The sequence below is a fragment of the Bos taurus genome, chromosome 21 (genome assembly GCF_002263795.3).
Source record: "Bos taurus isolate L1 Dominette 01449 registration number 42190680 breed Hereford chromosome 21, ARS-UCD2.0, whole genome shotgun sequence".
In the NCBI taxonomy this organism is placed as follows: domain Eukaryota; kingdom Metazoa; phylum Chordata; class Mammalia; order Artiodactyla; family Bovidae; genus Bos; species Bos taurus.
In genome coordinates this window covers 36,738,678-36,751,682 of record NC_037348.1, presented here as the reverse complement: position 1 = coordinate 36,751,682, position 13,005 = coordinate 36,738,678, and the positions used below count along the sequence as shown (strand labels likewise).

At 31.2% G+C, this 13,005-nt stretch overlaps 1 protein-coding gene across 11 annotated transcripts in view; it reads left to right on the top strand.

Annotated features, from left to right (window-relative positions):
- The window catches only part of NOVA1 (NOVA alternative splicing regulator 1), a 167,039-nt gene that overhangs the window by 127,460 nt on the left and 26,574 nt on the right, over nucleotides 1–13,005 (top strand). For all 11 annotated transcript variants that reach the window (NM_001101150.2, XM_059879106.1, XM_059879108.1 and 8 more), the window contains one exon: nucleotides 4,891–5,057. In NM_001101150.2, coding sequence (NP_001094620.2) covers nucleotides 4,891–5,057 — 167 coding nt within the window. The remainder of the gene's footprint in view (nucleotides 1–4,890; nucleotides 5,058–13,005) is intronic.

Here is a 13,005-nt window from a genome sequence, read left to right as displayed (position 1 = left end):
GAAAGCAGGTTTATCTGTTTGGTCATTGCTTTGTTGAGTATAGTCCTTAACATTTAGTGGAGAATCAATAGATTTTAGCCAAATGAATGAATGAATTGAATTAAATGAGGACCATATGGTATCCTGAAAACCAAATGAAGTGTGTTAAGAACTGAGTGGTCAATGGTGTCACATGCAGTTGATGGGCCAATGTAAAGGCATGAAGATTAGATTTACCGAGGCAAGGCTGTAATGAATGGTTTAAGTGGAATGGTAGGACAAAAGCCAGACTGGAGTAACTCAGAGTCAAGAAAAAAGGAATGAGTGGTGAAAAAGTGTAAATACAGGTATTTAAGTCATTCAAGGAATTTTGAGAGATAAACAAATTGAGCTGCATATAACTAGAAGAAGGCTAGGGAGGGCTTTAAAGTGTTTTATTATAAAATTTCAGATATACTTAGAAGAATGAACCTCCTTATAACCTACATGCTGCTGCTACTGCTAAGTCGCTTCAGTCATGTCCAACTCTGTGCGACCCCATAGATGGCAGCCCACCAGGCTCCCCCGTCCCTGGGATTCTCCAGGCAAGAACACTGGAGTCGGTTGCCATTTCCTTCTCCAATGTGTGAAAGTGAAAAGTGAAAGTGAAGTCACTCAGTCGTGTCCGACTCTTTGTGACCCCATGGACTGTAGCCTACCAGGCTTCTCCATCCATGGGATTTTCCAGGCAAGAGTACTGGAGTGGGGTGCCATTGCCTTCTCCGTATAACCTACATATTTGTCATTAATATCAAGATTTTGGCATATGTATTTTGTATGAGTAACATTTTTTGCTGTTAAAAAAATATTTTGAAGCAAATCTCAGTCATTTTAGCTGCATATACTTCAATATGCACCTAAAAAGAAAGAGAAAACTTTCTTAAACACCCTGATGCCATAATCACACCTGTTAAAATTAACAGTAATTCTTTGATACTATTTAATATTGTTTCTATGAGAGTGCCACAATTTTTAAAGTAAAAGTTGTTTGAATTTAGATCCAGTCAAATTCTAATTCATATTTGATTATTGTGTCTTTTAAGATTCTTTTTGTCTAGAGAACTTTCTTTCCTATGCTGAAGAAACTAGATTAATTGTTCTGAAGACTAGCTTACATTGTTGATTTGTGTATTTGCTTTCTTATGGTGTCATTTGTTTCTCTGTTTACAGAATTAACTTTTTAGTATTTATTTATTTGGCTGTGTCAGATATTTGTTGCATTATGTGGAGATCTTTCACTGTGGCCCACGGATGCTCTAGTTGTGAGATGTGGCCTCAGTACTTGCAGCACGCAAGCTTAGTTGCTCGATAGCATGTAGAATCCTAGTTCCCTGAACAGGGATCAAACCCACATGCCCTGCAGTGCAAGATGGATTCTTAACCACTGGACCACCAGGGAAGTCCCTCAGTATTATTTGTAAACTGTTATGTCAGGCTAAATGTTTGATTCGACTTAGGTTCAGCTATTTGGGGATACATCCCCTATAGTTGGTGCCCTCTGCTTCATATTGCATCATGTCAGTGCTTGATTTTCACACTCTTAGTTATGCTAATGTTGATCAGTGAAGTCAGTTGGTGATTCCAGATGTTTCCATTGAAAATTTCCCATTAACCTTTCATTTTATGGTTTTATGATCTTTGCCTAAATCGGTATTTCATTTGCTTTACAAAAGGCTAATTTTCTCTTTCTATCATAAAGGAGGGATCTTTAAAAATGGAAGAAAGTATAACATGTTTTTCTGCTGATAGGCAAGGTCTGATGGAAAAAATGACACTAGGAGAAACAGTGGACTTGGGAGTTAAGAGAGATCAGATCCACTGCACAGATGATAGATTGCCTTCCGTAGGAGCAGGAACAGTTTAAGTGACTTGTCCAAGGTTATAGTAGCGCAAAGTGAGTATATTTTATTAAATGTATATCACAGTTTTGCTATGGCAACTTACAATTGTACCTAATTTTAGAAACATGCCTATTCAGTTTATGATACGGCATGTGAAGTAGAAACGAAAAGTCTTTCTGATTTCACTGCCTGTGTTTGTCCCTTCTTCTAAGAGTTTATCTAGTGTCTCCCTTAAAAGAAAAATTTTAAATTAATGGTGTCCTGTACACCTGTATCTTTACATTATAATAAATATAAGCAAATACTTTTGATAATTTTTTCAGATTTTACTAGTCTATTGCAAAGAGAAGAAAATGCTACTGTTAAATAAAATGGTAAATAACTCATAGTTCAGTTTCGACACTAATGGAGCATAAAAGCCTGTAAAATGACAAAAAAACAGCAACTTTTATTACTTATAGGCTCATTTTTGTTACACAGTTTGGTCATATACCTGACAGTCTTCCTTCTTTGTGACTTTCTCCTAAAAATTATAGTTTTGTGTTATCTAAGTGAAAAGGCCATTAGAGTTCAGTGGAAGAATATGACAGCATCTCTTCTGAGGATTATAGCAGTTTCCATTGGGGAAATTGCAATTTCCTTTTTTCTTTCCCTTTTTTTTGGTAGTAGTTCTAATGGTAGTGATATCATTTAATCTTGAAAGAATATTTATGGCAACTTTGGACCTATAAACTATTGCCAAATTGTCTCATGCATGCTATGTGAAATTCAGTTTTAGACAATCATATTTCTTTATGGCTCAGTGATTTCCATTTACTACTTGTTAGACTGTATAGTCTGAAGAGTATCGGGGTTACTGTGTTGTCTGACACAGTATGTATTCTATTAAATTAGAACTTTAAAAGCAACATGGATCATATAGTTCCTTTAGTTACTTAGTACCATGTTTTATTTTTAAAAAATCTCTGTTGAGGCTTAACTGATTTCCTTTTCTGTCTTGGCATCCCCAGAAGAGCACTCTTTAGTTGTCTCCAAAAGCAGGAATGAAATCCGATCTGTGTTTTGTATTGTCTGCTGACTCAGATGAGAACACTTCACAGGAGCTGCATTGATCAGTTCTCATCCTTTCTAGTCATTTATTGGGCAATTAATACAATCTTGTAAAGACTCCCTAGAGTATCCCTAATAAACTAGATCCTTTTACCCAAGAATAGATACAGAGATACATCAAGATACTCAAAGATGAGAAAAGCTGATTAGGAGAAACAGGAAATATTAAGCCTTTAAACTCACAATCTGAATGTGTTTCAGATTGTCTCCCTCCTCACAACTAAAAGATACTGCTTTCTATTGAAATATATTGTACAAATTAGGAAATGTAGCTTTCCATAAACTTGCATCTTAGTGGTTTAAAACAGGATAATTTAATTCAGGTGTGGTGGTGGTGGTGTAGTCACTAAGTCATGTCTGACTCTTATGACCCCAAGGACTATAGCCCACCAGGCTCCTCTGTCCATGGGATTCTCCAGGCAGGAATATGGAGTGGGTTGCCATTCTCTTCTCCAGGGGATCGTCCCAACCCAGGAATCAAATGCAGGTCTCTTGCGTTGTAGGCAGATTCGTTACTAACTGAGTTGCGAGGGAAGCCCCAATTTATGGTATACATATAATATTTTTTTATTCCTGCTCCTAATTCTTGTGATCTAAGTCTTTTTTCTAAAGGTAAGAGTGATAATCTTTTACTGTTCTTTAAAAAAAATTTAAATACTAGGTAAATGGTTTATATGGTAATCAACCCTTAAAACAGTATAAACTCCTTGCAATTTTTTAAATGTGTAATTTCACATGTTTTTCCCTCAAAATGCACTTTAAAATGTTTTACAGAATTTTGAAACTGTGGTATAGAAATGGATACGTATTTAGTACTTGGGAGGTCATATTAGCTCAAAAACAAACATTTTCTGAATTTTAAAAGATTCTTTTTACTTGTTGATAACTGTTCTGTAAAAGAATACTGATGTCTGAGAAGTAAGTTTATGTGTTTGCTGTGTTGAGCTGCTGAGCAGAAGATTACAGTTTAAGAGCAGGCTACTGCAGTGAGGCTCAAAATAGTCTGAAAAACTAATCATTTATTTTTATTGCCTTTAGGTATACCTGTATAGTATAAAATAGTCTATAGGATCTGTGCATTAGACCCAACCAGTTTCATTTTAGTCTTGTCTCACATCATATGTCTACATTTTATTCACTAGATATGAAGCAAATAAAACTAATGGTATCTTTTATCAATTATTCATCAATTTCAAGTGAAAAATAGTTTAAAATTTTGTTTTTAATTATGATATTCTATCTTATTAAAATTGTATAATCAATAAAAGCAGAGATGATTATTTGTCCAATAAATATCTGTTATGTACCTATCATGTGCCAGGGATGCCTCTGGGCTTTGGGGAAGCTATAGCACAATGCAAAACAGACTAATGAACTGTTCTCTGAGAGCTTGCATTCTAGTAGAAACAAAAAAAAATAAATAGAAAAGGTCAGATAGTGTTATTACTGTGATTAAAAGAACAGGGTACATGAATAAAAGGTGGTAAAAATTCAGAAACTTACCTACTTTGTAAGCTTTCCAAGACCCCTTCTCTCCACTAATTTAAATGCTTTTTTTTTTTAACTGTAAGCCATCCACGTGTGCCATCCATGTAGATAACTTCCATTATTTTTTCATATCATAGTATCTTATAATTCTCTGGTTTGATGTCTGTTAGCATATACAAAGTCCTCATCTTTGTGTTACTGGTTTCTAACCCTAAGTTCTTTTATAAATGCTCAGAAAGTATTGGTTATGTCAGTGAATGATGTATTCAAAACTTCTCATGGTTTCTGGCTCTGCTGGCCCTTTTTGAGATTTAGAGCTCTACACTTTACATGATTTTATTGGCATTAGTATATCATCCTTTTTTATAGTTTTTATGAAAAGCATACAAAGTAAGAGAAGAAGTGTTCTGAAACTGAAATCTTTTGTCCACAGGTACTACTGAACGAGTGTGCTTGATCCAGGGAACAGTTGAAGCACTGAATGCAGTTCATGGATTCATTGCAGAAAAAATTCGAGAAATGCCCCAAAATGTGGCCAAGACAGAACCAGTCAGCATTCTACAACCCCAGACCACCGTTAACCCAGATCGCATCAAACAAGTGAGTGTTTAGTTGGGAAATCAAAGACAGATATCCACAGTATAGTATGAATTCCTTATAAAAGAAGCCTTAAAGGTTTAGCATATAAAGTTTTTCCCTAAGAATACTTAAAACATAACAGTTGTCACTTATTTACTTAAAGACTATCAGAGCCTCTTCTTTAGATTGATCAGTTTATTTATTGATCAAATTACTCATTTATTAGTATTACACTGAGGAGCAATTATGGCTCATTTCTTTTATAGTGCCCTTTTAAAAATTATAGATACAAATTTGACTAATTTATAAGAATTTAACCTATTTAAAATTCTATCACTTTTAAAATGAAGTATAAAAATTGAGACAACATTCTCAAAATTCTTAATACCCTATTCTCAATATTTTTAGTCTCTAGTATAGTTATGCATATAGACTCCTGTTTTGTCAATTTAATTGTCATGTTCAGTATTTTTAATCAACAAATATGTATAAGTAAATTTCTGTACCTAGCAAACAGTTCTTTGTTACAAATCAGCTATTATGTTCTGTATAACTTGTACAGTATTTATATATATGTCATAAAGGGCCACTGTTTATTTTTAATGTGTGGGATTTTCTGTAACAAACCTTTTACTTGATAAAAAACAATGTTAGTTTTTAAGATTGAATAATGACAGACACTATGTAGGGGAAAAAAATGACATTCTTTTATGTAAAAATAAGGCAGATTCTTCCCCTTAAGCTCTTTTAAATCTTCAAAATTATTTGATACTTTATGTTTATTATGATTGTTTCTGCATTTGCCTTTTTATAATTAGCTTCTTAATTTGTGATCATATTGATAGATTTTATGCCTTCAAAAGAAATGTATTATTCATTCATTCACAGAATATTTAATTTACAGAATATTTACATTCGTTGTAATACATTTGAAATGTAGGTCAAAAACTTATTAATTTCATGTTTCTGAGTTGAAAAAATATACTAGCCAGTGTTAGGAATTTATTATAATTTTGCCAATATATTGATAAATGTAAGGGTGTCTAATCAAATACAAATAGAGAAATTAATCATTATATATTTTCAAATTACAGGCCAAGTTTCAGTTTTCCTTTAATACTATTTAAAAAAATCCTTCCATGTTTAGATCATGAGTAGGTAGCTTTTACACCATATAAGATCATTCATTTTATGCTCTTTGTTAGTATCAAAATGTTTCAATTTGTAACCTTTCATAACTTATCAAGGAAGTGTCTTTTAATTTACATATGGCAGAAGGTAAACATTTTAAACTTCTAAACATAAGTAGATATTTTTTATTCTTCACAAACATTTATAGTTTTGAAATTTTTATCTATGCTAGGTAAATGCAAAGAATAATTTAAAATGTGATGCATTGAAAGCAGTACCCTGGCTTAATCTAAATCTATCTAAATTCTAGAAGTATGAGTTCAAAGACCTCTGGATTAAAATCACCTGGAGCTAAGAATTTACAGAATTGGCACTAAAGTGTAGGGTCTATTGATTTTCAATTTTAATCCAGCCTATTAATTCTCACATTTCTTTTGTAGTTTCTGTAAGTTTAAACACTTAAGGAAGGCAGTGAATATATTGATTTTTTTAAAAAAGGTAAAACGTGAATATACTTTAAGTACTGTATGGCAGTTATTCAGCACAATGATATGAATGAATTTTTATTTTTTTTATAATAATACTGTCAAATAATGGTCTATGAGTCATTGTTAAAACTAACTTTCTCTATGGCAAATGAAATTTATAGGTTGTCATCTGTCCAGTGTCAGTACAGATTTATGAAAGCTAGAATTTTAAAATATTTGGTTCATTTCTATTTTTACTTGCCTTGTTCAGATAATGTTATTTAAATTCAAAATAAGTGGTTAAAAAACAATGGTGATTAATTTAATTTTGCATATTTACATTCATTTCTAAGCCTTATAAGATATTCATGAAATTGAAATTATTATTGATTATTTAATATTTTCATGGAATCAATAGTGATGTGGAAGTATTATTTTAAAGATTCATTAAAAGAGTACTCTAAATTTAGTAGAGTAATATATTTAATATTTCAGTGGTTTCTTAAAAATGTAAAATTTGAAAAATTTACTAAAAAAATCTAGATGAGAGATTGAGCATATTTCCACGATATTGTAGATCAACAGTTATTTATGCTCTAAATTTGAGATTCTCTAACTTTCTAGGTAGGTATCCTATTTTTCAATGTGAAAGTTTTTGTTGGATGATTGTCTAAATAATTAATCAAAAGAATTGGAAATGACTTAGCGACTGAACCACAAGAAATAAATTTAAATTACCATGATTTTATTTCTGGAGAAATTATGCTGGTAATCCAGTATAAAATAATTATATCTAAAAGAAATTATTTTATAATGGAATAGATAAAAGTATATTTTATATAATTCTATTTTTTTAGCTTTGAGTACATAGAATAATAATAATATTTTTAAATGATAGTCATTCCCCTAACTAACATTTACATTCCCTTTGGACTTTAACTCAGAAGTTAATTTTTAATGTAACTTCTTTAAACATTTTTAAAACATTTTCTTCTAGTTAAGATTATGTAAAGAATAAAATTAGAATTTTAAAAATTGCTGGAGCCAGAAAATATAGTTCCTCATAGAAATGAACTAATATTGAATATGAAATTATATTTTCCTAATGTTTGTTACAACGTATTTATTGTTTTTTATGGTTGATAATGTAAGATTTTGTTTACTAGAGAAGTATAATTTATATATAACTTGGACTTAAAATAGGAAGTCAGTTCTAAACAAATAAATCTTGCTTGAAAAGTTATAATTTTGTCAAGCATATAGTAGAAAAGCTTTTGTATACATATATATATGTATAATATATGTATTTTAGAAAACTTATGAATTTTTGCCTAACTAAAAAGTTTATGACATTTTGATTCTACTTGTTTGACTTGGTATGAATAGAGTGCTGGATTTCTAATTAAAAAAAAATAGATATGCAACAAACAACAAAGGTTTACTGTATAGCACAGGCAACTATAGTCATTATCATATAATAACCTATAATGGAAATAATTTCAAAAATAATATATGTGTTTTTGTTATAAAAAATAAGAAATCTACTTTTTTGAAATTAAAAAAGTTATCGTTTTATACAATTTATTATAACTTTTATAAGATATTCTGAATTATATGATATAGATACAGTTGGTTACTAAATAAATTGCATGAACCAGAATATTCTCTCCAAATGAAACTTTATTCACTGAACGAATTCTCAGCCAAATATAAGTTTTTTGGAAAGTAATACATACTGATCTCACAAGTCTTTCATACAGAAGAATCTTGAAATCTAGCCTTATAGCCTTACATCCAACTTTAGATATTAGATGTGAACTATTTAGTTCTTCATTCTCAGATGTGCTTTATTTGTTTGTTTGTTTTAAATCAAATATTTATTTGCTGATAGGAAGGGACTCCAATATTTTATATATTCAAAATAATGATAATATTTATTGAATAATCAAAGTATATAATTTCTATTCTATAGCTTTAAAATCAGATTGTCATGAAGTACATAATACTGTCATGCTCATTTCTTAAGTCAGTATACTGAGAAACAGATACACAGGAGGAACCAATAAGCCAGAATTAAACATATTAATTGTGACATAGAACATTCTTATTTCTTATTTTCAAGATGTGCAAATAGCAGAGACATTCAGTGATCTTCAGGTAATTTAGACTTTCCCTAGAAACTCATTCCTAAGTGCATATCTTAGCCCAGGTTTTTGATGTCCATGTTCTCATTTCCCTTTTTATGTTTTGAATTTTGCACTTGTAACCTTTTTTTTTCTCATAGTATTATTGAAAAATTTCCTCTTGTTATAAGTCCCTCAAATCCCCCTCTTAAGTATGGTTATTTATACCTCATAAGTCAATATAATGAACCCTAAAACATGGTAGAAATGATAGATTAGTAAGATAGTTGGCATTTGTTAACTTCCTTTGTCTATTACAGACTTTCAGTGGGTTTTGTTTATTTTTTTTGGCTCAATGTATTTTTAAGAAAAACTGCATTAAGAAAGAAATAGTTATAGGCATCTATATAATTATTTTGTATTTAAAAATTAAATTGATACCAAAAATCTCATTAGTACAAAGAATTTTGTTTTCATCATAAAGTGTTGGCAAGATTAGCTCATAATTTGTTCATTATTCATTCATTCAATTATAAGTTTATTAAATACATTCTTAGTGAATTGCAGAATATATTAAATTGTAACCCTTGCTCTCTCAAGCTAGTTTATGAGAGATCATAAATGCTCAATATAACTAATAATGATATAAAACTGCATTTATATACCAAAACTACAATATAAACAATGCACCGTAAAAGTTTGGCAGAGTGTGAAAGAAATGTAGGCTAGAGTGACATTTGGTTTTGTGAAAGAGGTAAAAACTTGAACTGGACTCTGTAGAGGAATTGCCTGATTAGAGGAGAAAAAAAGAGAAAAGCTTATTTTAGGCAGATGAAGCAGTATGGATTTGAGAAGAAAGATACCATAATTGTTGAATAATAAAGAGATTATCTTGACAGAAGTGGGACATTTGTGTTTAGTCTAGAGGAAATTAATGTTCGATAAGTTGTGTGGAACCAAATAATGGCAAGTTATGGATGTCTGGCCAAAGGGTATCCTACACACTACGGATTCTTCTAATACTTTCCCTTTTAATTTATCTGGAAGGTGATGAAAAAAAGAAAAAAAAGGTACTTCTACACTTTGTTTTCTTCTGTGCTACTCCACACAAATTCTTAGAGTGCTTGTAGGAATAGCTATTGGTAGGAGAGGAAGATAATTATGACAGTTACTGAGTGATCTACTATGCAGATCTTAGATTTGAAGGTTTATAAAATAATATTCTTTAAAGCTTCTCTTACATCATACAAATCCAGGAGACATTAATCTTTGTCAGGAAAAAAGGATGTTTTATGGTCAAGAATGAAGAATCAGTAATAATGATAATAGTGATGTATATGGTGCTTACTCTGTTTCTATGCTAGCCATTGTGCTATGCACTTAACATTTATTGAAACCTCTCATTCATCCACACAAAATTCCTCTGAAGCACGTATAGAGTCCATGTTATAGAAGCTGATGTTTAGAGAAATTTACTTACCCAAAGAAATGTAACTGGTAATTGATCTTAATACTAATTTGTATGGCCTTTAAGTTTGTATAATACTGATAAAACAAATCCAATAGATTTCTCTGTTTTAGGACTTTTCAGATTCCTGAATAAACATATGCAGGAAAAGGACCTTGTTCAAAATAGAAAGTCTTGTATCAGGGTGAAGAGACTAGGCAATATTTTAAGAACAAGATGATGAGCACTTAATCTCCTCTGGTAGTTAAAGTTGAGACAAATGCTTGAAGTTAAAATATATTTCAAAGTGAAATCCAGAAGAGTTTGGTACTGATTTGATTCTAGTTCCAAAATTATGAAGAAACAATAAAAAATGACCATATGTGGTTTTGAGCCTAGCAAAATGTTAAGTTCCAGGAAGCAACTAGTGAATTTTAGTCAGGCGTCTATTTGAGACAATATTTTTGTATGATTGTTTCAGGCAGGTTGAATAAGTTGTACATAATATTTTTTTTCCTTAAAGTAGTCTTTAATTAGAAGCATAGGTGAGAATTTAAAACTGAAAATGTAGATCCTTAATTGCAGTATCAGTGATAATTTCACTTACACCTTCATTATAGGTGAGAAAGAAAAAAAAACAAATGAGATAAAGAAGCAGTTCCTTTAAAAAAGTAACTCAAAAGTATTATAGTATAATGGTTAGGTGCATAGGATCTGGAATAGGTCTGCCAGGGTTCAAATTCTGCCTCTTTAATTCACCTGTTGTGTACATTGGAACAAGCTGTTTTACTTCTGTGTACCTTGACTTCTTTACCTGTAACATGGGGAAAGTAATAGTAACCTCTTCTGTAAGGGTATTGCATTAACCCACTGTATCTGTAAAAAGGAGAAAATAAGAGAAGTCTAAGGAAAGGTGCTAAAAAGGATCAAATACCCAAATAAAAGTTCAAAAATAAGTTTTTTTAATAGAAAATCATTGGAGATTCTAAGTCAGTTTCAATTCTATGTTGAGAAAACAGTTGTTATTTCTTAATAATAGTATATCCTAAAGGTAAAGAGACTGGTTAGGTAAAAAGAAAAAAAAAAAAAAAAAAAGATGTGAAGTGTGGGAACTGCTGACTTGAAAGTTTGGATATAAAAGGAGAAAAATACAAGTTAGATCAGGAAGATTCACATAACTACCCTGCTACTAAAGAGTGAATGGCTAATGTTAAGGAATAAAAAGAAGTTTGAAAAGGAAGATAAACTGGGATGCCAAATACAGATGAGATTATTAAGGGACAAAATGAGTCAAGAGTGGTGAAAAGATTATAGGGTGTTAAGGTCATAGCTCATGAAGAGTAGGAAGTCTTGGATATCACAGTTTTGTCTACCATGAAAAGAATGAGAAGATGGGGCGAAAGTGGTTTGGAAAATTGAAAAGGTTGAAATGAAGTCAATTGTAGTAGATAAGGAAGCTCATTCTGGAAAATCATGATCTATTTCAGGTAGTAAAAACTAACAATTGGAAAGAATATAAGATACATGGGACTGAATAGCTGAGGAGAAGGATAAAAGTACAGAATAGTGATTATGAGGAAAATAAGATATGGACTAGTAATCAGTTGTAAAAGACCTTTTGAAATTAGACAACATGAGTTTATATTAGGGCTAAGTAGTTCCAGGTAGTTCAGATATTGGGAGAAGGCTGGATATGTGTCAAGATGAAAAATCAGAGATGACCATTCCATATTTAAATAGCTGATTCATTATTTTTTATGGAGTAGTATGCAGATTTATTTAACAGAACTCAAAACAGACCTGTTCCAAATTAAAATTTGTTGTTCATTGCTGTTTTCACTGTACCTGTGATAGACCTTGACAGTCTATTACTATAGGTTTGCTTGAAGCTAAGCTTATTTATTATGGAGTTTATATTTATAGTAATATTCTCTGGTCCAGCAAAACTGCCACTTGTTAACAAGAATGCGTTTCACAATGGATAATCACTTTTTAGTTCTTATTCCCAAAAACCTAGAAAAATCTACATTTAATTAAATAACTTATTAAATCTTGAATTTTAGAAACTTGCATTCCAAAGGATCCACTATTTTAAAATTATTAACTACTTCAAAATTTTTTGTAATAAGTAATTCAGCCTTCAGTGTTTAAAGCAGAATTCTTAAAGACATTCATGTCCTATAAATTAAAATATTATACTTTTCCACTTGAAAGATAAAATCATGCTAAAAAAATGCCTGTGCCCTTCATAATCACTGCTTGATAAATACTTTAAAAAGGGATTCCCTTGAGGCTCAGACTGTAAAGTCTGCCTGCAATTCAGGGACCCAGGTTCGATCCCTGGGTCAGGAAGATCCCCGGGAGAAGGAAATGGCAACCCACTGCAGTATTCTTGCCTGGAAAATCCCATGGATGGAGGAGCCTGGCAGGCTACAGTCCATGAGGTTGCAAAGAGTTGGACATGACTGAAATGATTTCACTTTTACTTAGAGTTCTTAGCTGTATATACCCATTATAAATATTACTTAACACATTTTAATATATTATTGCTATATGGATATTCAGTAGTTATATCTTCAAGATGTATATCAGAAATTTTACTAAGGGACTTTTTTAAACTTCAAACCGTTTAAATTTTAAGTCTGTATTATGAAGATGAATAAACATGTGTTTATAAAATATTAGAGAAATAAACATATTGAACATGAAAATATTTCTATGACTTTTTCTGATCTATTTGTGTGGTTGAGAACAACTTTCAAAGCTGTTTTTTAATCTAATTATTAGAACACTTTACAGAC